Genomic DNA, 24,340 nt, shown 5'->3' on the forward strand with positions numbered 1-24,340 from the left:
GTGTCATCTATTTTTTGCTGACCCTCTACTTTACCAACAATGTTATCCTTTTCTAGTAATTGGCCTTCCCTGATGACCTGTCCAAAGAAAGCAAACCAAACTCTGTCTAGCCTCACTTCTAAACAGCATTCTAGTTGTATTTCTTATAAGACTGTTTTGTTCATTCTAGCAGTCCAAGGTATAGTCAGTATTGTTTGCCAGCACCACAGTGCATCAATTCTTCTGTCTTCCTTTCTCATTGTCTGGATTACTTACCAGCCTTGAAATCTTTATATGCAAAATGGCAGTAACAGTAATTCCTAACTCAGGTTATTATGGAGACTAAATTAGATAAATGCATATAAAGTGTTTTGTGCCTGACCTGATGCATAAAATACTACTTCTGATTGGAATAATGTTTAAGAAACATTAAGAAATAAAGCTCAGCTGATCAGAAACTGAAAATTTCCTTTTCTTGCTAAGCTGTATGATGACATCCCTGTTTGGCAGGACAACTCTCAAAGACCTTTTATTGAGTGGGAGGTGGAAGGTGTCACTGGTGTTTTTAAGGGAGGGAAGGGGAATTAGACAAGAGCACAGATCAACAGAGCTGTGCAGATGTGCCAAGAGAATGGACAAGAGTAGACTCAAGATACAAGATACCCAATTGGAAATATGTTCACTTCCTTTGTGTAGTCTCAAATTTCCTGAAATTTGGGTCATAGATAAAAGGACTCTAGGAGGTCAGATGACTCTAGGTCAATGACTGTAGGTGCTACAGATACGTGGACTAGAAGTGATATTTGGCATCTCAAGTCCTTACAAAGAAAAGAAAGCTTGTGCTTCTTGCCAGCACATTTTATAGTGTGTGTGCTACAGTCCACACTCAGTAAAGTCTTGTTGACTCTGACTGTAGCTGCAGAACCTAGAAAGTGCCTTGGAGAGAGGGGAGGCAATGGCTAAATGTGTTCATAGGTTTTTCAACAGTATTAAGTTGAACTCCCTTGTGTTATGAAGCGTTGCTTTTATCCCAGACTTCTCCAGGGTTTTAACCATATTTGTTTTAGCCAGAGACTATCTTAGGAAACAGTTTGAAGCCCAACTGGAATTTATTATTTGAAAGCCAAGTGGGAAGGAGAAAGGGATGCCAACAAATAAAATTGAAAATAGGGTTTTCAGTTTAATGAAATTAAAACTTAAACAACACCTAAAAGTTTTGGCTCTTTAGTGGCAAAGACTTGGCAGCACTTCAGTTCTCAATCTGGATCCAGGGAGCCTGTTTAGAGAGCAGGGGCCCTCCTGTCTTTCTCTGCCTGCTCCCAAATTCAGGCAGAGCAGTAGGCCTGTGAGCCCCAAACAAATGGAATCATGGAACTTTGACCAAACAAATGAAAGGCACAAGTGGACACAACTTTGTTCAGAAGCAAAAAAATAGCCCTCCATTCTATGAATGGAAAGCAGGAAGCGAGGGGTTTGAAGCTAGCTGGAGAACTGTCCCCAGTACTTGTCTAGTGATACTATCTCTGTTGTAAAGGTGGGTTAGACATTGGCACTTAGTACTACCAAGCCCTTGTTCTTCTCTCCCAGTCCTATTAACTTGCAGAAGATATCCATCAGATGGTTTGCAGGTGATGGTGGTGGAAGAGGGACACTGCACGTTCTTCAAACATATACTACAACCTTTTGGGTTTGTCAGAATCTTATGGATATTAAGTGACAAATTCAGTTTTAAAAGTCAGTATTTAATTTCAAATGACTATTCATTTTCCATGAATGAGATTTCCAAAAGAAAGTATCCTTTAATAGAAGTTTACAGATAATGATAAGCTATTTCTATCTCAAAGTTCTTTTTTTATCTTCTTAAAATTCAGAGATAGTCAGAGGTTAATTATGGCTACTTTTTGTATAATTTTCCCCCTTTTGAGAGGAGAATGAAAGAAAAGAAGATTAATGCCTCACATTGAAATGGGACAGATCTAGGTTGTGTGAACTTTGGCATTTTGCTTTCTCAAGGCTTATTTTTCCTAATTTGTAAAAGAGGAATAATAAAACTTCCTTGCAGTGTTTGGATGAGGATTCAATTAAGAGACCCAGCGCAGATTTTGGACCTTAATAAGGATTCAACACCTCTTACGAAACCAAAAACTTACTGCCATTGAGTTGATTCCGACTCATAGCAGCCCTATAGGACAGAGAACTGCTCCATAGGGTTTCCAAGGCCATATATCTTTACAGAAGCAGACTGCCACGTCCTTCTCCTGCAGAGTGGCTGGTGGGTTTGAGCTGCCAACCTTTGGCTTAGCAGCTGAGCACTTTAACCACTGCTCCACCAGGGCTCCTTTAACACCTCTTAGTTCTCCTTTAATCCACAGTTAGAGCAATTTTTCACCAGCTGCAAATGTCTCTCTTCAAAATAGTTATTTTTAATATGCTTAACATTTTAATAGCCCACATTTAAAATCCTAATATTAAGAATTCTCATTGAATAATTGTGCAAAATTAATTTTACTGAGTGAGCCTTTTTATGTTTTCAGTTAATAAAAGTCCATTTTTAGTTCTTGCGAGTCCTGTGAGTCTCTTTAAATGTGTTACAGGGTAATTTTGCAGGATTTCCAGAAATTATGAATGTCAGTGGAAATTTCTCCTTTTCATTATTTAGTGCACAGGTCTATGAGATCTGTAATTTAGTAGGTGACAGGTGAGAGTTTTTCAGATCACACCATCTGCAAAAGGCCTTGTAAATGTATAGTGGAGTAAACCACTGTTGTACCTACAGTACTAAGAAAGACTTTCTATAATCTTGCCATCTTAGTGTTAGCATTTTTAAAAACTTAATGGCATATTCAGCTTCTCTAAAGACTGCTATTATTCAAACTATTTAAAAATTGTAGTTATTCTAGCATAACTGACCTTTTTTTGCAAATTGCCTCATTTTATCCTAAAGAGCCAAATGTTTGGTGGAACAATTCTCAGGACTCCAGTTGTCCTTGGGAGGTAATGAGCTCTAATACGTCTTAGTGTTTAACTTGTTGTTGTTGTTGTTGTTATGTGTCGTCGAGTCAAATCCGACTCATAGCGACCCCTCCTTGGGTTTCCGAGGCAGTATCACTACGGAAGTAGGATTGCCCAACCTTTAGGGGATGGTTATTCACTGACTGTTAGATTACTGGATTAGTTCCCTGACCATTAGCAACTCTTGTATTAGGTAGGCAAGGAAGATACAAGAAGACATGAGACATTCTCATTGTGTGTATTTAGACAGTCTTTTACGCATGGACACACACACACCCCTTTAAAAAAAAAATAGATTGAAATAGAGAAAAGCTTCTCTTTTCTTTCTTTCATTCATTCAACAGATATTAATTGAGCACCTGCTGTGTGCTGGGCAGGGGGTATTCAGTGAGAAACAAGCAAGTATCCCATTCCTGACCTCTTGGTTCCCCTAATTCCACTCCCCACTAAAGGTAACCACTAATATTTGTGTCTTGTGTTTCCTTTCAGAAATAGTCTTTGCATATACAAGAATATATTTGGATGTTTATTTCTCTGGTGACGCTATGGTTAAAGCATTTGGCTGCTATCTAGAAGTTCGGAGGTTCAAACCTACCAGTCACTCTCCATGGGAGAAAAATAAGGCAGTCTGCTTCCATAAAGCCTTAGAAACCCTATTGCCATGTGGGGCAATTCCGAGTTGGAATTGATTTTATGGCAGTGGGTTTTTTTGTTTGTCTGTCTGTAATCCAAGTGACAGTCTACTATAAACCTCATTTTAGAGAATAGTCCATATCAATGTAATGCATTCTTTTTCTTTTTCTTTTTTTTTTTTTTTTTGTATTGCTGCATGGTATTCAATTGTATGGTCAAATGAGCATTTTATTAGTACCTTTTTGATCAACATTTACATAGTTTCCAGGAGGTTTCATTTTCTTTCTCTTCTGTTTTGCCCTTTTTCTTCTGGCATTTCCTTTAAAACATTAAATTCTTTCCCTATCATTTCATCTCTAATGATTCTGGGAAATAGGACTCGACACCCCTGTCATAGAAACCTTCACCCTTGAAGATACTTCCTGGTAGATCTAAGCAAGCATGAGGAAGTCAGATATACCCAGTAAGGCCTTCTCTTCCCCCCTAACAAATTCTTTGTGATTAATGGTCAGGGGCCAGCTGATGAGCTTTTGTACTCCAGGGTCCATTTCTTTACATAGTTGAGAACTTTAGGAGAAGTGACACAGTTTGGTAAACACCATACCTCATCACTTAGGACTCTGTCATTTTCAGGTTGCCTGGTCTGCTCACACTGATCAGTGTTCTCCTTGGTGGGACAGAGCTTGCTACCCTAAGGATTTTCCTTTGCTCCTTGACTACAGTAGGCTTCTTTTTCTCTTGAATGGCATCACTCTTCCAATGTGATTCTATTTCCTTTCCACTATAATGTAGAGAATTTTGAAGATCACTAGAAGCACATTAACTTTAAATGTATCATAACTGACTCACTTTTGGTATATATAGTTTCATTTCTAGAAATCTTAACTGTCAGAAGGTTGCTTTCTTACACTTGGTCATGGTAAGTAGGAAGCTCCTTTCTAACTTAAGTCTTCAGAGATTTTGTAGATGGCCTTGATCCCTGGTTGTTGCTTCAGCTGTACCTTCTGTTCTTTTTTATTTCTGCTCTCCTTCACGTTGGCATTACCAATGTCTGCCTCTGAGTTCCGGTTTTTCCATTTCCAGCTATTCTTTGTTTCTTTACTCAACAAACCCACACACACAACTTTCCCCTCTATGTATGTCTTGTTTCTTTGAAGCAGCTTTTTCTTCAGAACTTGTTCTCTGGGCTTTTTCTTTTTCTTTTTTTTTTTTTTTTTTTTAACTATTCTCGTTTGTAACACAGAAGCATAATTTACAATTCTCTTTTATTATTTCCTCAGTCAATTGGTCTCACTTCTACCCCTTCAGAGCCTTCTTTCCTTGTTTTAAAGGGTTTAATTGTGGTGCTAATGTTTCGATTTCTTTATTCTGGCAGTGAGTGAAATTAAATTAAGAAATATTCCAGAGATAAGTCCTCTCTATCATTTTTAATTTTCAAAATTGCGAAATGTTCAAAATCCCTTTTAAATGGTGTTCTTTTTTTTCTTTCATTTTAAAGATTTCTTAGGTTTCATCTTTAAATTATGTATTCCTCTCATTGGTCATTTTATCACCACTTACGAATTCAGCATGTATTTACTGAGAACCTGCCATATGCCAGGCACCTGCTCTAGGTCCTGAAGAGACAGCAATGGACAAAACAGACAAAAATCCCTGCCTTCAAGGAATTTACAGACCATAAACATAATACATTAGATGGAGTAAGTGTTATTGAGATCATTAACATAGGAAAGAGGAATAAGGAATCTGGAATAAGGGTACAGCTTTCAATAAGGTGGGCAGGGAATTGCTTGTGAGAAAAGGACATTTGAATAAAACCTTGAAAGAAACGATGGAGCAAGCCCTGAGGATTTATGTAGAAGAAGAGTGTTCCAGGCAATGGGAACAGCAAGTACAAAGGCTCTGAGGAAGGAACATTCTGACAAGTTGGTGTTGTTGTTTGGTGCTATCAAATTGATTCCGACTTATAGCAACCCAAGTGACAGAGTAGAACTGCCCCACAGGGTTTTCTAAGCAATAACCTTTATGGAAACAGATCGCCATATCTTTCCCACACACACACACAGAGGGGCTGGATGGGTTCAAACCTCCAAGCTTTCTGTTAGCCCAGTGGTTGGCTATTGTGCCACCAGGGCTCCTTGTCTGGCAAGTTAAGGAACAACAAAGAGACTGCTGTGGCTAAAGGAGAACGAACTAGAAAAGATAAGTCAGAGTGGATCCTGGGAGGCAGATGGTGAGAGGCCTTTCAAGCCTTTGTAAGGATTGTGGCTTTTCTTTGAGGTGTAGAACCATTGGATAGTTACAGGCAGGCAAGTGAGGTTATATGTCCTATGCTGTGATGTATTATTGTCACATAGTTTTTCAAGAAGGTTCATGACTAATATCATTAAAGACAAAATAGCCTTTCTGGAGCTCTTCGTGCTATAAATATTTGCTACTCAATCAATTAGGAATATGAACTAGATAAAAATGACTCAGGTTTTTCTCTTCTCTCCCTTCCCTACTCCCAATCTGTTGTTCAGATGCCAAGACCATTATTATTGTTCATGTAACTTTTTATAAGCCTTATCTCTAGGTAAGGAACTCTAGTGATGCAGTGCCTAAGGCATTTGACTCCCAACCAGAAGGTTGGCAGTTCAAACCCACCAGATGCTCAGCAGAAGGAAGAGGAGGCAATGGACTTCTGTAAAGATTTACCACCTTGGAAACCCAATGGAGGTCGCTATGAGTCAGAATTGACTCGATGGCTGTGAGTTTTGGTTTTCTCTAGGTAACCAAGAACCATCAATTATTTGAGGCTCTCTACAAACTCAGTCCTGATTTAATTTATTTATTTGCTACTTACTTCAGTACTCCTTCCAGAAAGATGAGAAAATGAGGCATACAATGAACAACATTTAAGTTAAAAAGCTGTAGTAAACAGAAGACTATGTAGGAAGAAGAAGCGAAGGTAGGAGATCCATCTAGTTGACTGTTGTAAAATGATGGGCCAGTTTACCCATGAGCTTCATGGTAGCAGAACTAAAAGGAAAATAACAGATTACATAATTACCCTCATCTGATTTTCCTGGTCTACAACACTGGTCTTTTCCCTGCTTATTCCAGACATGCTACCACATGAAATATGTTTCATAGCCTCCTTTCCCTTCATCATACATTGATTACTTTCTAAAATAAGATGGTCAAGATACATTTCCAGGTCCTTCCTATAATGCTATTGTTTTGTTTGTTTCCTTTTGCTTTTGCTGAAGGAATTGCCCTCTTCCCAAAATTCTGTTAGTTCACTAACTGTAGGAATGACAGTCATGGTTGATCCTAAATTTATTTTTTTTAAAAAAAATCTTTCACTGGATTGTTAGCTACTTAACACAGAAACTTTGCCTTTCATCTTTGTATTCCTGGTATCCCCTAAACAAATACTTCTTCCATTCATCACCATAACTCCAAAATCTAAATATAGAGAATTTTGTCAAAAGCTGGATAAAAAAACTCATTCAGAGGTAAAAAGTTGACCTGAACTTAAGTAAGACTATTCAAGAATCCTCATTTGTCCCACTTGTTTTTGAATTTTGAATATTCACATATTTTGCTACAGCACGGAAGTGGGTTTAATCTTGGGTGCTTCCCAGACTCTGCTGGGTGTTATGTGACATTTGTTATATTCATCTTACTACTTTTATAAAATTTAAAAACATGTTCATTCCAGAACACATTTGGAGATTAAGGACCTGTGATAGCCAATTCCTAGAATATTGTAGGTGCCTAATAAATGGAATTAAAATGAAGTTTGAGTAATATGAGGTACTTAGAAATGAGAGAACAGGAGCCCTGATGGCATAACAGTTAAGGGCTCAGCTGTTTACTTTCAAAAGGTTGAAAGTTCAAACCAACCCAACAGCTCCATGGGAGAAAGACCTGCTTCTGTAAAGATCTGCTTCTGTAAAGATTACAGCCAAGGAAACCCTATGGGGCAGTTAGCTCTGCTCTGCTACATGGGGTCGCTGTGAGTCAAAATTGACTTAATGACACCTAACAACAACAACAACAGAAATGGGGGAACTTTACTGCAGCCACCCTTGTGACCATGAAGCTTAAAGGAATAGCATAGATGATCCATTCCCTAAAAGCAGTGTATCAAAATGTTTCCTTAATTTCTCTCTTGGAGTGGTAGTAATTGGTCCTCATTCAGGCTAATAAATCTGGGGAGTATGAAGTGTTGTTCAGTCAGGTAGAGTTGTTCCTGTTAGTGTCCTGGAAGGAGCTTTTTGTGTGATTTGTGTATTTTTTTTTTTTTTTTTTTTTTTTTTTTTTTTTTATGTTGTCCCTGTATCTTATCACTGGATATCTTTTTGTTTTTCTTCAGTATTTTTTAAAAAGGTGTCACATCAGCTTTTTTAATACTGGTGATTTAATTGCAAAAGCACACATAAACAGCTTGAAAGGTGTGAGGAGAAATTCACAAGTCACATGGGGAAACAGCAACAAAGCTAGCATTCAGTCTGGAATTCCTCCACTGTGCAAAACAAATTGCAGTGCCAATGGGTCAGATGGTGTCTCCTGAAAGTGAGTGAAAAATGAGTTTGATACAAGAAACATTTGTTTCACACCAAAGATGCTATGGGAAATATCAAGATGAATCAAATGGAGGCTTCACTCTCACAGAGCCTAAGTTTAGTAGGGAAAGCAAGACCTGTATGTAAAATAGATAAAATGCATAGCAGAACCTGCCAGAGAGGTTAATCACAGGAGAGACTTCACAGCTCAGGAGATGAGGAAAGGAGGTGGATTTGCTCTGGGTTTGAAAAAGTGAGTCAAAATTGAATAAATGAAGAGGCTGGCCTGGTAGAATACAAGGTTAAGAAGGACAGAGCCCCAGCTCTCAAGAAGCTCCATACATAATAGGAGAGATGCATGTCAACAGATAAATTATGGTGGGAAGTGGTCCATATTATAATAGACACTGTGGAACTCTGGCATCCCTGAAGGTTGGCAGTTCAGACTCACCCAGAGGTACCTCAGAAGAAAACCCTGGTGATCTGCTTTGGAAAAGTCACAGCCATGAAAACCCTATGGAACACAGGGATACTGTGACACTCATGGTATTACCATGAGTCAGAATCAACTCCATGGCAACTGGTTTGGTTTTTCTCGTTTTATGGAATCCTGACAAACAACAACGGGTAATTAATCTTTGGGGGATATGGGGAGGAGTTGACTTTTAAGCTGGGTCTTGAAGGACACAAGAAGGGTAGCAATGGGTCAAGGAATGCATTTAACCTATTGCCATGGAGTTGATACTGACCTGTAGTGATCCTGTAGGACAGAGTAGGACTGCCCCCATAGCATTTCCAAGGCTGTAAACTTCATAGTAGCAGACTGCCACATCTTTCTGCAGAGCAGCTGGTGGGTTGAACTGCTGAGTTTCAGTTAGCACCACCACGGCTTCTCCAGGAATACATTTTAGGCAGTGTAAATGTAAAGGCGCCTATTTGAACTCTCAGCACCAGGATAGTTACATGATAGTAACTTTGTGTTGTCTTGTCATTGCAGGTGAATCAAGCTCCCCTCCTGGAACAGTACAGAGTGGGAAAGGTATGCAGAATAAGAGTCAGTTTAGGACGATTGCACCAAAAATTATACCTAAAATTCTAACATCCAGAATGCTGCTATGTCCTTCCCTGTCACTCTCTGATCACCTTAATCCAGGACCCTCCATTAACTACAAGTCACTGGTGATGCCTTCCCAGAACTATGCTCTAATGCAAGTTGCTGGCCAGGAGGGGACATTTTCTCTTGTTGCTTTGCCACATGTTGCCTCAGCACAGCCAGTCCAGAAGCCCAGAATGGCCCTGCCTGAAAACCTTAAGTTGCCTATTCCTCGGTACCAAACCCCAAGAAATAGCAAAGCATCAAGAATGAAATCCAGCCTGAGCTCCTCGGAGAGTAGCTGTAGCAAACCTGTCCAAACCCAAGTGTGTCCTCAGATGTCCCCTCCTCCACTCAGTCATCCTGAGCTCCCCCACAAAACCATATCATCCAAGCAAGCACTGTCTCTGTATGATGCCCCAGTCACCATTGGCACAGCTGCTCTGTCCAATGGAGGTGGCCTCAGAGACTTGATACCTCCACTGACGCCCAGCTGTGGAGACGTGAATACTCCTGTCCTGCCAAGACCATCCACCCCACAGAAGCCCTCAGTGGAGCAGACCCACATTAGGATTTCAGGAACAGCAAGCTTTGCAAGCAGGAAAACCTGCAGTAAACCTTCTGCTGTACATCTTGCAAAAGCCATGACCAGTTTTTCACCAGGCATTTTTGGCAGTGCAGTTCAGTTGATCTCTTCAGTCCCCAAAGGAAAATTGCCTATCTTACCCTACTCAAAAATGAAAACAGCAAAGTTTTGCAAAATTGAGCCAGGTACCCACATTGCAGAATTGTCTTCACCTGGGCACAGGGCTGACTGTACTAAGGTATCTTCCATCACAGAAGGCTTTAATGCAGCCACCAAAATGACTGACAAGATACCTTTTCTACAGGTATCAAAGCAAAGCCCCTGTGAAAGTGCCTTCTGTCCAGCCTTCAAGCTAGAGTTCAACCACAAAACAAAACGAAACGGTGGGGCAGCCAGGAGAAGAGCACGAAAACAAAAGTTAACGGATGAAATCTTGGCATTTCAGGGGAAGAGGAGAAAATGCATCATGAATAAATGTAGAGAGAGTAAAGAAAGAGTAAAAAATGTTCCCCAGGAATCCAGAGATCAAAAACCTGTGAAAAAATACCGTAGCATTATGCCCAAACCTGTATTTGTCATGCCAGCATTGACTTCCCTGGCTTCCCCTGCAGCTGTACTACAATCCCAAATTCCTGGAAGCCTAGGCCAGGGTGCTGTGGTAAATCAGTCACTCACTTCTAAAGCCTTTGGCCGTAAGCAGAAAGAGAGTCCTTCCAGTAAGCCCAGTTTTGCCTTCAAAAATGGATGTCCTGGCATGAAGAAGCCTTGGCACAGATGTCAGGTCTGTAAACACCACTTTCAGTTCAAGCAGCACCTTCGAGACCATGTGAACATGCACACTAACAGACGGCCTTACAGTTGTTGCATCTGTCGCAAGACATATGTCCATTCTGGCAGCCTGAGCACACACATGAAGCTTCACCACAGTGAAAACCGTCCAAAGAGACTCCTGTGCTGTGAATTTTGTGCAAAAGTGTTTGGTCATGTAAGGGTCTATTTTGGCCATCTGAAAGAAGTACACAGGGTCATGATCAGCACCGAGCCCTCCCCCAGCGAACCACAGCCAGGAGACATGCCAAAGACCAGAGACTCAAGTGTTCGAAGGACCCAGGGGTCAGTGGAGAGGTGAGTGCTGATGGAAACGGAGGGCTGGCCAGGAAGTCTGTTTTGATTGGGAGGAGACATGAAGATTTCATAATCTTTATTGCCTTCCAGTTAGTAAAAACAGATCTCGGATTAAAATTTCTTAAGGTAGCTACTGATTCCCCCGAGTGCTGTGAAGAGTGACCTCAGTTCTCCACAGTTTCTGATCAGTCATGGATTTTTAATTACTTTATTTGCTGTGAGTCAAGACATAAATACCAGTTTGAGGTATAGTGGGGACAGTAAGGAGATAGAAGATCAATTGTATCTGAAATATGAAATTGTAAGTTCCTGCATATAGTTCCTTGGAGTCTTTACAAGTAATTTCCCCCAAAATCACATCCACAGAATTTATATGTGAACAGCAACATTTGCCCTAGAACACAGCCGGCTCCATTGTAGGGGATCAAAATGGATCTGCTGTGTTGATCATACCAAGTCCTATAGGATCACTACAGGTCATACCAAAGGTGACCAGACCTAATTGACATTTACTCTATTTTTCCCATCAGGCTAAATTAATCTTGTCCTGTGTTATTTCCCTTTCACAGGTCCTACCATTATAAACAACTGGCTACCTAAGTAATTTGAAAGCTTGCCAGTTAGGTTTTAGAGCAGGAAGTGAACCAGGGACACACCCTTACTGGGCACTGAGAGCATGTGATCTAGTGCATCTCCTGTCCACCAGGTACCCAAGATGGAGTTTCATTGAAATTATCCTCATCAGCACCTGAGAGTTAAAACATATTTCAACACTTTTGACCCCTCATCATTCTTAATTATTCCAGTTGTTCTAAATATGAATTGTACTTTCGATTTAATTTTGGCTTACTTTGTCATACTCATTAAAAATAATGAAAGCCTGTCCTTTTTTTTCCCCTTGGTTTTCTATAGTTTCTCTGTTTAAGCATTTCTGTCCCCTTCAGATATCTGTATTTGCCTGGATAGAAATCTCCTTCTAGAAACCTCACCTTTTGATTTATTTTCCTTTAGTTAGACTTTTGGTTTTTAAGAATGATGTCCAGTCTGCATTAGTGCTCAAAGTTAGTGAAGGCCACAGCTAAGACAACTAGCTTCAATGGACTTCAACTAGCAAGTGTCTCTGCTGTCCTTGACTTGATATTTCCTGACCCTTCGATGTGAATTATATCTATCACTGTCAGTAATCAAGGGAGCTCTGGTGGTGTAGTACTTAAGACATTAGATTGCTAACCAGAAGACTGGCGGTTCAAACCCACCAGCCACTCCTGGGAAGGAAGATTGCTCGATCTATTTCCATAGAGATCCTGCCTTAGAGATCCAAGGAGGGGTAGCTATGAGTCGAATCAACGCAAAGGCAGTGAGTTTGGGTTTTCTTGCTTTGGCCAGTAATCAAAGAATAATAACCTCTTCTGGGGAGATGCATACAGTGAAGCACTCTTACTAAATGAACCCTGAGAGCTTGTGAATATGTGGCCCCAGGAGTGACAGGTGGCTTTTACTGTGGCCCTTTGCTTAAGATCTTCCTGTGCTCTATTCACTCCATCCTTTGTGCTTCTTGGAGTCACTAGGTGGTAGTTCAGATGGTCAGTATGCTCGGCTACTATCCAGAGTACTGGTGGTCCAGGTCCACCCAGCGGCACCTTGGAAGGAAGGCCTGGACATCTGTTTCCAAAAAGTCAGCCATTGAAAACCCTATGGAGCACACACAGTTCAACTCTGACACATATGAGGTCATCGTTAGTTGAAGTCAACTCGATGGCATCTGGTTGGGGTTTTTTGTACTTATTATCAGTGGCTGTGTTTTAGATCCCTGAAGACTAAGAGCTTGAAAGGAAAAGTTCACATTGTATTTTTCCATGAAATCTTATATAGGCTATTTTCCCCCTTTTCAGGGAAAACAAATCAAGCCTGGAAGAAGACCTCTTTCTGAATCAGGTGGACAAAGTCAAATTACAAATCAGATGTGGCCGTTGTCAGGTCACGACTCAGTCTTTTGCAGAAATAAAGTTTCATTTACTGTATGTTCATGGAGAGGAAATTCAGGGCCAACTCCAGGAAGGGATTTTACCAGGAAGCAAAGGCCCTCAGGAAGAACTGGTTAAACATGCTACTTCTTACTGGAAACAATATTCTGAGAGAAAAAAGCTAGTTGAGCATTGTTCCTCTGAGGAGGAATTATCTGCATTTCCTAAATTGAAAAGACAACTCTGCCTTCATCAACCGGGTAATGTGCAAATACAAATAAAAAATGAAGGAACCCAACTGGGAACAAGGGAGCTGGGAGAAGATCCCCAGAGCTCTCAGCATACCACCTCAGACACCATTCTCTTTTGCTCCCATTTGGGCTTTAGCTGCCTTCTCTGTGCACAGACCCTGGGAAGGAGGGAAGAGCTCCTCCTCCACTGGAAACAGCAGCATAACTGTGAAGATCCCTCCAGACTGTGGACTGTTTTAAATGCTTTCTCCAACCAGGGGGTGATTGAGTTTTCCCATGAAATTGAAAAATGAAGCAGTGGAGACAGAAGGGGATAAAGGAAGGTTTTACTATCACCTTTCTCTGAAAGCTTGTATTTTATTTGTGGTGCTTAATTATAAAATCAAGGAAATTAGGCTCAGCATGAATGAACAGAAGTGATTTTGTACATAGTTTTATTTTCTTATAAAATATATGTGCTTTGGTGCGTATTTTTAAACCATAGGCAGACTTATTTTAAAATTCTGTGTACCAACTCTCAATGTCTTAGACTTTATTTCAGAATAAATGAGAAGAACCAAATTTGGAGATTGAAATGTAGAGGTTTATAGGCTGTTCTTCAAATAATAGTTTTCAGTGAAAACATGGGCATGTGTCCTTCAGTTCATACATTTTCTGCTTACGTAGATTGACCAGTGTGATAGGTTTCAAGGTGGCAAAACCATTTCAGTCTCAAAACAGCAGCAAATTGGATGGTAAATATTGATATATTTATTAAATTCTCTGATTTATGTTAATATGCTGTACAGCAGTATAATAAGATCATCTATCAAATTTTAAAATCCATGCTTTCAGGATTTAGGTTTTTTTTTTTTTTCAATTCTGCTATTTTCTTAAATAACACATTGCCTTGAAGATCATTTGTTGGTGAGTCTTACAGCTATAGTGTTCCATATCAAAGTAATGGTTCAAACCCATCAGCCACTCCACAGAAGGAAGACTGGGCAATCCACTTCCGTAAAGATTTACAACCTCAGACCCAATGAGGGTCACTATGAGTTGGAATTGACTCGATGGCAGTGGGTTTGTGGTGTGTTTTTGTTTTTGAATTTAAAAAAAAAAACTACTTTCTTGGAAAAAAAATGTCATTTTCAAGTAGTCTTTGGGGCCAGAAAATTGACAGCCTAGATGTGAATGAGATGGTTCAGTCCAGATGTCTCAGTGTGTCAACTGCTTCCCATCACTCCTAAGTAACTTAGGGAGGGTTTGTCACTAGCTGATGGATTTTAGGTGCGACTGAGCCATTCAAACCAAGGTTCTTTTTGAAAGTCAAGAGTACATAATTGCCTCTTAAATTCCTGGGAAATTACTTCAAATCAAAAAGTTGCCATCTGAAGTTCTAACCATCCTGGTTACAAAGTCATTTTCTTAGAAGGAAGAAATTGAACATTCATCCTAATAAAATCTTGGCCTTTGAATGAAAGCATTGTGTATGTAGCCAGCCCCATTTGCCCAGTCCAGCATCATTATAACATTTTCCTGTGCTTAAGGAAGTTCCCTATAACAAAGGAAGAAGTGAATTCAAATTGATAAGCTAGTGGGTCTCAAGTCTTCTTTTTTATTTTGAAGTTCAAAAAGCAAATGTCTATAAGCACGATCTGGCGCAAGTAGTACAAAAAGGGAAAACTATCTTTGCCTTTTTACAAATTGTTTTGTAAATCTGAGAATTTCTAAAAGGGTAGGGGATGGAAACCTCTGAAAGATGTTCCTGTGGTTTATCAGTTGCACTCTATTCAGTTTCAAAGAGATAATACACGCCCTCCATTGTTTGATATTTTTAGAACTCCTGGTTTAGTAAATGGGAGCTCTGGTGGCATAGTGCCTAAGGTATTCAACTGCTAACCAGAAGGCTGGCAGTTCAAACCCACCAGCCACTCCTCAGAAGATTGGGCAATCTACTTCCGTAGAGATACCACCTCCGAAACCCAAGGAGGGGTCTCTGTAAGTTGAGATAGGCAGTGAGTTTGGGTGGGGTTTTTTGTTGTTGTTGTTGTTTACTAAAATTTTACCATTCAATACAGCTCTAGTTTGTTTTTGGAAGACTGGTCTTGAAAACATTTACAAATTAGATCTTGTAATTTACAAATTAGGCCAGAGAATTATTTGAATTCAAACCATGAAACCTGAATTCAGATTATGAAATAATTCACAGCCTACTGAGTTCTCAGGTGTTAAAAGCAGCATTTGGAGCATGTCTGGAGACCAGAGGTGTCAGGGAGCATGCATCCACTAAGCACACATAGGGAAGTCTGGAGTCCACAAGGTTATAGAGGCGCCCACCTGCAGGCTACTGCATAACCTCTTGCATTGGGAGGAGCATAAACAGTCTCTGGGAACAACTAGAGAGTGGAGCGAAAACCAAATCTACTTCCAACAAGTTGATTCCAACTCATAGGATGGAGTAGAACTGCCCCATCAGGTTTCCAAGGCTGTCAGTCTTTACAGAAGCAAACTGCCTCATCTTTCTCCTGTGGAACAGCTGCTGGGCTCAAACCACCAAACTGTTTGTTTAGCAGCTGAATGTTTTAACCACTATACCACCAGAGCTCCTTAGTAGAGAGTTAGGAAAAGGAAGAGGACAAAGTAGAAGATGTGATTGGCTCTTGATTAAGTGCTCTGGGCAGACCCTGCTCTAGAATGTATTTCAGAGCCACGCTCCCAACATCCTCACGAAATTCAGGCCACTCATTTCATATAGACACTGGTCCTTGGACAGTGGGAGGAGTAGAGGCTCATCTTTACAGAAAACTCCTAAAAAGAAGAGGACTTGCAGTGGAAAGAGACCTTCACTGGATACTTAACTTGTGAGTGTGTGTCGGGGGAGTTAGTTCCAAACAGAATATTACAATTCTCAGCTTCTAGAAACACTCCCCTGCATTATAATGGGAGCAACTCCAAACATCACCCACAATAAGAAATTTCTGGCTCTTAGTAGCAGCACTACTTAGGTGAGCATGGTGAGAAGAGAGACTCTTGTCTGGTAGGTAGGGAGAAAGGAGGAAGTAATTTAGCTAAAGTTGCTTTAGTAACAAGGCCCCTAAAGCAAAAAAAAAAAAAAACCTCACTGCCCTCATAGTGACCCCTCCTTGGGTTTCTGAGATGGTATCTCTATGAAAGTAGATTGCCCAACCTTCCTTCTGAGGAGTGGCTGGTGGGTTTGAACTACCAGCCTTCTGATATAGCGGTCAAATGCCTTAGGCACTACACTGCCAGAGCTCCTAACAGAGCCCCTGGGTGGCACAAGTGATTAAGCACTCTACTAATTGAAAGGTTTGTGGTTCAGGTCCACCCAGAAGCACCTTGGAAGAAAGACCTGGCAATCTGCTTCTGAAAAATCAGCCACTAAGAACTAGTGGAGCACAGTTCTACTCTGGTACACTTGGGGTCGCCATGAGTCAGGATTGACGATGGCAACTGGTTTGGTTTTCTTTGGTTTTAACTTTAGTAACAGATCAGAGCCTTCCTTAGATATGGTAGAGAGATGTTGCCCACATGGTCTCAACCTTTATACGTAGCCTAAAGACAGGGAGTACAGAGGCAAGCACCCTGATGCTTACTCCCTGTAGGACTATGGAGAGAGGTCTAAGCTTTTGTTTCCTCATCTGTGAAAATGAAGGTGATCTTACTGCAAGGCATTGTTGTGAAGAGTCAGTGAGACACCAATAACGTGCCTAGGAACTCTGATAGCATAGTGGCTAAAGCACTTGACTGCTAACCAGAAGGCTGGCGGTTCAAACCCACCAGCCACTCCTCGGAAGGAAGGTTGGGCAATCCTACTTCCGTAGTGATACTGCCTCGGAAACCCAAGGAGGGGTCGCTATGAGTCGGGGCCAACTAGACGGCACATAACAACAATAACTTTTTCAAGGAGTTCTGATGACATAGAGGGTAAGGCATTTGGCTGCTAAACACAATGTCAGTGGTTCAAACCCACCAACTGTTCCACGGAAGGAAGATGGGGAAGTCTACTTCTGTAAAGATTTACAACCTCAGAAACCCAATGGGAGTTGCTGAGTCAGAATCGGCTCAATGGCAGTGAGATTGGTTTGGTAATAACTTTTTCAGTAGTACAATTCTCACTTTGCCTGTGAGAGACCCAGTTCAATTCCTGGCCAGTGCACCACGTGCACAGGCACCACTCGTCTGTCAGTGCTGCCTTGTACATTCCTATGATGCTGAGCAGGTTTCAGTGGAGCTTCCAGACTAAGATAGACTAGGAAGAAAGGCCTGGTGATCTATTTCTGAAAATGAGCCAGTGAAATCCCAGTCAGAGCTCCAACCTATCATGGAGTTGGTACAGGACTCAGCAGTGCTTCATCCTGTCGTGCATGGGGCCACCATGAATTAAGAGCCGACTCAACAACAGCTGACCACAACAATACCTTGTCTGGAACATTTGGGCACATAGTAAGTGGTGGCTGTTATTTATTCTGCTCCTGGCCAGGCCTGGAAAAAGAGGTATGTGATGCTGTAGAAAGATTTTTAAAAACAGCTCAAATAGGTCTCGAGTCCAGAATTCAAAGATGAGAACTCTTCTGAGAACAAGAAAAATTGCCATCTTTGTATAAAAAGTGAGTTTTAATTTTAAAACAAGGGATTTTGATTTCATGGAGATTTATTTAATGTCTAATCAACATACAAAACAAAATTCATTAAATTATTTTGTTTCCAGGCCCCACTTTGGGGCTTGTGTTTCTCAGGTCTCAGCCCAACTGTACAGCCTCCGGGTGGCTGCCTGTGTTAGGCTGGGTTCTCTAGAGAAGCAAAACCAGTAAAGCTTATATATACACATATGTGAAAGAAATTTATCTTAGGAAAATGCTTCACACACTTACAGAAGCTGGCAAGTCCTACGTTCTTGGATCAAACATCAAGTTGGAGGCTTTTCCTGACTCACACAATTGCAGGGACTGACAAGCTCAAGGTTGGCAGGCAGTATAACGGCTGTTGACTCCAACGAATGACAAATCCAAAACCTCCAGACCAAATGGTGGATTGTTCACTCGCAGACAGTTGTAGGCAGCAAAACAGGATCCAGATCCACAGAAGAGTGTCTCTTTTCCTAGGATGTCCATAAATATATTGGAAGTAGGCCACACCCCTAGGGAAACTCGCTTTCAATGGATTGGCAGCTCAAAACATTTACATCCAATACCATCGTGAGAATACCCACATCACAATTGCTTAAACCACACCGAATTGTGGTCTAGCCAAGTTGACACACAGCTCCAACTATCACAGCCCACCCCTTGTTAACTTGGCATTTGTACACATCTTCTTAACCATATATAATCTCTGAATAAGGACAATTATAAAGTCATATCTGTGCCTAACATGATAAGCTAAAACTCATACAACTGAAATGCATCAACCTTATTTACATTTCACAGTTCATAACAGAAGGAAACAAAAATATTTGATGCATATATACAATGAAAAAAAATACATAATAATCACAGTCCTCGTTTCTGCAACTGGTCACATGGTCATAGCTGATATTCAGAACTACCATCTTCCACCATTCATTCTGTATTTCCCTTGTGCTCAGCAGGCACCTCAGCTGGTCATGGTTCTTTGCCTAGTGGGGTGACCCAAACCTTCATTCCTGAAGGGTCTGCGCCATTAGTAGTCATCAGAATTGGGTTGCTGTAATTTTCCATTGACTTTAATCACAGGGTATGGTAGTACTAAGAGACGTCCTAAAGAATCTCCTGTATTCCAGACATACTCTTCTTTACCTCCATCATGAAATGTCAGTCCAATTTCCCTTTGGTAATCAGAATCTATCACACCAGATAGTACAGTAGTGCCCTTCTTTGTCTGTTGATCCAGAGATGTGAGGAAGCCAAAATGGCCAGGTGACATTCTTAACTTCAAGTTCAGTGCAATCAGTATTGTGTCTCCAGGTGGTAGTGTTCTTCCCTTTGGGACTAAGATCTCCAGACCCACACAGCATAGGGTAGCAGGGACAGGAAGCAAAAATTTTTTGAGGGGGTCACTACGGGTAATAGTACCACTCCTGTTTCCACCCCTTGGTTCCTGGACCTGTGAATACTGGCTATTGGAGAAACAGCACCATATATTGGATGCTGGTTTAGATCATATACAGCCTCCTGGAGAACATTGCCCCAACCCAGCTGGCACCATAATTGTGTTTTCAGTAGGCCATTCCATCATTCTATCAAGCCAGCTGCTTCTGGATGATGGGGAACATGGTAAGACCAGTGAACTCCATGAATATAGGCCCATTAGCGCACTCCATATGCTGTGAAGTGAGTCCCTTGATCTGAAGCAATGCTGTGTGAGATATCATGATGGTGGATAAGGCATTCTGTAAGTCCACAGGTGGTAGTTTTGGCAGAAGCATTTTGTGCGGGGAACGTGAATCCATATCCAGAGTAAGTATCTATTCCAATAAGAACAATCCTTTCCATGATGGAAGTGGTCTAGTGTAATCAACCTGCCACCAGGTTGCTGGCTGATCACCCCAAGGAATGTTTCCATATCGCAGACTCAGTGTTGGTCTCTGCTGCTGTCAGATGGGGCACTCAGCAGTGGCGGTAGCCAAATCAGACTCGGTAAGTAGAAGTCCATGTTGCTGAGCCCATGCATAACCTCCATCCTTGCCACCATGGCCACTTTGTTCATGACCCCATTGAGCAATGACAAGAGTAACTGGGGGAAAAGGACGGCTGGTTTCCACTGAACCTGTCATCCTATCCACCTGATTGTTAAAGTTCTCCTCTGCTGAGGTCACCTTTTGGTGGGCATTCACATGAGACACAAATATCTTTACTCCTTTGGCCATTCAGAGAGATCTATCCACATACCTCTTCCCCATACATCCTTGTCACCAGTTTTCCAATCATGTTCCTTCCAAGTCCCAAACTATCCAGCCAAGCTGTTAGCCACAGCACACGAATCTCTATACAATTGTACATCTGGCTATTTCTTGTTCCATGCAAAGTGAACAGCCATATGCATGGCTCAAAATTCTGCCCATTGGGAGGATTTCCCTTCACCACTGTCCTTCAAGGAAGTCCCAGAAAAGGGCTATAGTGCCACTGATGTTCAGTTTCGAGTGGAGCCTGCATATCATGCAGAACCATCTGTAAACCAAGCACAAGTTTTCTTAGTCAACTGATCATAAGGAACTCCCCATGAGGCCATTGGTGCAGACTGGGAGAGGGAAGGTAATGTGACTGGAGTGGAGACCATAGGCATTTGGGCCACTTCCTAATGCAACTTACTTGTGCCTTCAGGTCCTTCTCAAGCCCAATCTCTGATATACCACTTCCAATTAATGATGGAGTGCTGCTGTGCACGTCCAACTTTATGACTCTGTTGGTCAGACAACACCCAGTTCATGATGGGCAGCAGGGCTCATGGTGACTTGGTGACCCATGGTTAGGCATTCAGTCTCTACTAAAGCACAGTAACAAGCCAAAAGCTGTTTCTCAAAAGGAGAGTAGATAATCTGCAGAGCATGGCAGGGCTTTGCTCTAAAATCCCAAGGGTCTGCATTGCGATTCACCAATAGGGACCTGCCAAAGACTCCAAACGACATCTCTACCTGCTAGAGACACTTCAAGCACCATTGGATCTGTCTGATCATATGGCCCAAGTGGCAGAGCAGTTTGCACGGCAGCCTGAACTTGTTGCAGAGCCTTCTGTTGTTCTGGGCCCCACTCAAAACTAGCAGCTTTCCAAGTCACTTGATAAATAGGCTGAAGCAACACACCCAAATGAGGGATATGTTGCCTCTAAACTCCAAAGAAGCCCACCAGACGTTGTGCCTCCTTTTTAGTTGTGGCAGAAGCCAGGTACAATAACATCCTTCACTTTAGTAGGAATATCTTGACATGCCCCACACCATTGGACCCCTAGAAATTTCACTGAGGTGGAAGATGATTGAATTTTCGTTGGGGTAATTTCCTACCCTCTAGCACGCATATGTCTCACCAATAAGTCTAGAGTCATTGATACTTCTTCATTACTAGGTCCAGTCAGCATAATGTTGTCAATATAATGGATCAGTGTGATGTCTTGTGGAAGGGAAAGGTGATCAAGATCCCTATGGACTAAATTATGACATAGTGCTGGGGAGTTGATATATCCCTGAGGAAGCATTGTGAAACTGCTTCTGATAGTCCTTTGAAATTGGTATTGAGAAAAAGACATTGGCCAGATCAACAGCTGCATACCAAGTACCAGGAGATGTACTAATTTGCTCAAGCAATTATACCACATCAGGAACAGCAGCTGCAATTGGAGTCACCACCTGATTAAGTTTACAGTAATCTACTGTCATTCTCCAAGATCCATCTGTTTTTTGCACTGGCCAAATAGGTGAATTAAATGGGGATGTGGTGGGAATCACCACTCCTGCATCATTCAAGTCCATGATGGTGGCAGTAATCTCTGCAACCCCTCCAGGGATGTGACATTGCTTTAGATTTACTACTTTTGTAGGTAGAGGCAGTTCTAATGGCTTCCACTTGGCTTTTTCTACCATAATAGCCCTTACTCCACATGTCAGGGACCCAATGTGGGAATTCTGTCAATTGCTCAGTACATTTATTCCAATTATGCATTCTGAAACTAGGGAAATCACTACAGGTTGGTTTCAGGGACCCACTGTGAGATGCACTTTAGCTAAGACTCCATCAATAACTTGACCTCCATATGCCCCCACTCTGACTGGTGAGCCACAGCGATGCTTTGGGTCTCCTGGAATTAGTGTTAGTTCAGAGCCAGTGTCCAGTAATCCCCCAAAAGTTTGATTATTTCCTTTCCCCCAATGAACAATCACTCTCATAAAAGGCCTCAGATGCCTTTGGGGAAGACTGGGAGAAATATTGACATTATAAATTTTTAGCAATGTAGTGGGGTCCTTCCTCAAGGGAACCTGGCCTCCCCTTCATTCAAGGGGTTGTGGGTCTGTAAACTGACTCAAGTCTGGGAATTGATTGAGAGGCCGTGACTCTGTATTCTGGTGATTTGATCTAGACTGCTGTTTATGTGACCTAGAATTCTTCTGTCTATCCAGATCAAGTAAATATTTAGTCAGTTTACCATGTATTTCACTACTAGGAACACCATGCCTAAGTAGCCAATGCCATAATTCCACACAAGTCAGAGTATTCTGATTACTGTTCTGACTCTGCTGTCCATTATGCTAACCACGCCACCTTGCCTTTGTCAATTAACTTCTGCTACTCTGGTAGCATGGGAGCTCTGGTAGCATAGTGGCTAAGGCACTTGACTGCTAACCAGAAGGCTGGCGGTTCAAATCCACCAGCCACTCCTCGGAAGGAAGATGGGGCAATCTACTTCCGTAGTGATACTGCATCGGAAACCCAAGGAGGGGTCGCTATGAATCAGGTCCGATTTGACGGCACATAACAACAACAACAACCATGGGGTCCAATCAGCCCCATCGTGGTTAAGTGTCTTAGTTCAATTAGAGTAGTTCCCACTGTCAAATCTGGCTTACATAAGATAGCAATCACAGCAGTCTTCAAGGATGCTGGGGCTCCCTTCACAAATTTATTCCCCATTGTACTGGTGAAAGGCATGTCCTCTGCACTCTCCATTTCTGGCCCTATAGGTCTAATCTGATAAATCCATTCTAACAGGCCAGTTTCCCTAAGCCTCTGGATACCTTCTACATTGTACCAAGGCAAGTCTGGCACTTCAAGTTGGCTTAAGGTAGGCCACTGCATAATCCATGCTTCAGTAAGCCAACCAAATAAACTATTAGATCCTTTCCTAACCTTTCAAGCTGAAATATTGAATGAAGAATCTGTACTTTGTGGGCCTAAATCAATCAACTCAGACTGATCCAATGTTACATTCCTAGCACCATTATCCCACACCCTCAGTAACCATTCCCATTCATATTCTCCAGGTTTCTGTCTGCACATGTTAGCAAAATCAAGTAGGTTTTTTTGGGTGTAGCGTACCACCTCCTCAGTCACACTTTGTATTTCACCCTTTGGGACTCACTTGGACTCAACTTTAGTTATTATAGGTCTAGCAGTGATAATGGGTACTTGGGGAAGTTCCTGAGAACATTTGGCAATGTCTTCCATGGCATCTACCTCAGGCAATGACCCAGCAAGAACAGTTGGGTTAATCCCATCAAGCTGAGCTGGAAGGGAAAATGGTTTTGATAGTAATCCCTTCAGATGGGAGGGATTCAACAGAATTTACAGGCTCCATATCCTGATCTTCCTGACTGTCTGCCCATATGTCCCCATTCCAGGTTTCAGGATCCCATTTTTTCCCAGTCAATGCCCTCACTTTAACTTCAGACACCATTCTGGGTTTGCAATTTAATTGGCATTGTAATTCAGCCACACTTAAAATAAGACTCTGGGTTTGGTTTTTGGCAATATCAGCTCTGTTACTAGAAGAAACAAGACTTTCTTTCAGGGCACAACTGAAAACACTGAGATTTTTTATGCAGCACTTGAGCTGTGACTCAGCAGCCCTAAACTCATCTTGCTCTTTTACCTCTTTGTCTAGTGTAAGTAGGACCCACCAACCAGCTTCCTTATACTCTTCATGCTGACAAAATTGCAGAAAAGTATCAAATATGCAATCATCCAGAGCCTCACTGCTCAAAGTACTTGATCTGTTGATGGTGCTATTTTGCATATTAATGCTGCCGTCTCACACCACGGATTAGCAGGACTCCAATGAATGGTGAATCCAAGATCTCCAGGCCAAATGGTGGATTTTTCACTCATGGACAATTGTAGGCAGCACAACAGGATCCCAATCCACAGAAGAGTGTCTCTTTTCCCAAGATGTCCATAAGTTTCCCCTAGTGAAACTCCCTTTCAATGAATTGGCAGCTCAAGACATATACATCCGATCTCATCATTGGAATAACCCACATCACAATTGCTTGAACCACACAGAATTGTGGTCCAGCCAAGTTGGCACACACCTCCACCTGTCACACTGCCCCTCCTTTGCATCTCCCACAACTCCTGTTTTAGCTCTTGTCATAGCACCCACACCACCATGTACAGCTGACTCTGTACGTGTCTGGTGTCCACACTAGATTGTAAGCTGCTGCTTTTTTTTTTTTTTTT

General features: G+C 41.6%; 1 protein-coding gene across 1 annotated transcript; it reads left to right on the plus strand.

The window, feature by feature from the left end:
• The first annotated feature begins 9,173 nt into the window (after positions 1–9,173).
• On the plus strand, positions 9,174–13,489 carry ZNF438 (zinc finger protein 438). Its single transcript, XM_007942473.2, has 2 exons — positions 9,174–10,981; positions 12,874–13,489. The coding sequence occupies exons 1-2, from the start codon at positions 9,219–9,221 to the stop codon at positions 13,487–13,489; spliced, it is 2,379 nt and encodes a 792-aa protein (XP_007940664.1). The 5' UTR covers positions 9,174–9,218.
• The last annotated feature ends 10,851 nt before the right edge of the window (positions 13,490–24,340 follow it).

This window comes from Orycteropus afer, unplaced genomic scaffold, assembly GCF_000298275.1.
Source record: "Orycteropus afer afer isolate SDZICR_OR568_19922 unplaced genomic scaffold, OryAfe1.0 scaffold00090, whole genome shotgun sequence".
Taxonomy (NCBI): Eukaryota; Metazoa; Chordata; class Mammalia; order Tubulidentata; family Orycteropodidae; genus Orycteropus; species Orycteropus afer.

What these genes read in the sequence shown, in the direction of transcription:
- ZNF438 (XM_007942473.2), top strand. Translation starts at nt 9,219, where the DNA reads ATGCAGAATAAGAGTCAGTTTAGGACGATTGCACCAAAAATTATACCT. An exon ending in ACCCAGGGGTCAGTGGAGAG is followed by an intron (nt 10,982 to 12,873) that starts GTGAGTGCTGAT and finishes CCCCCTTTTCAG; the next exon opens with GGAAAACAAATCAAGCCTGG.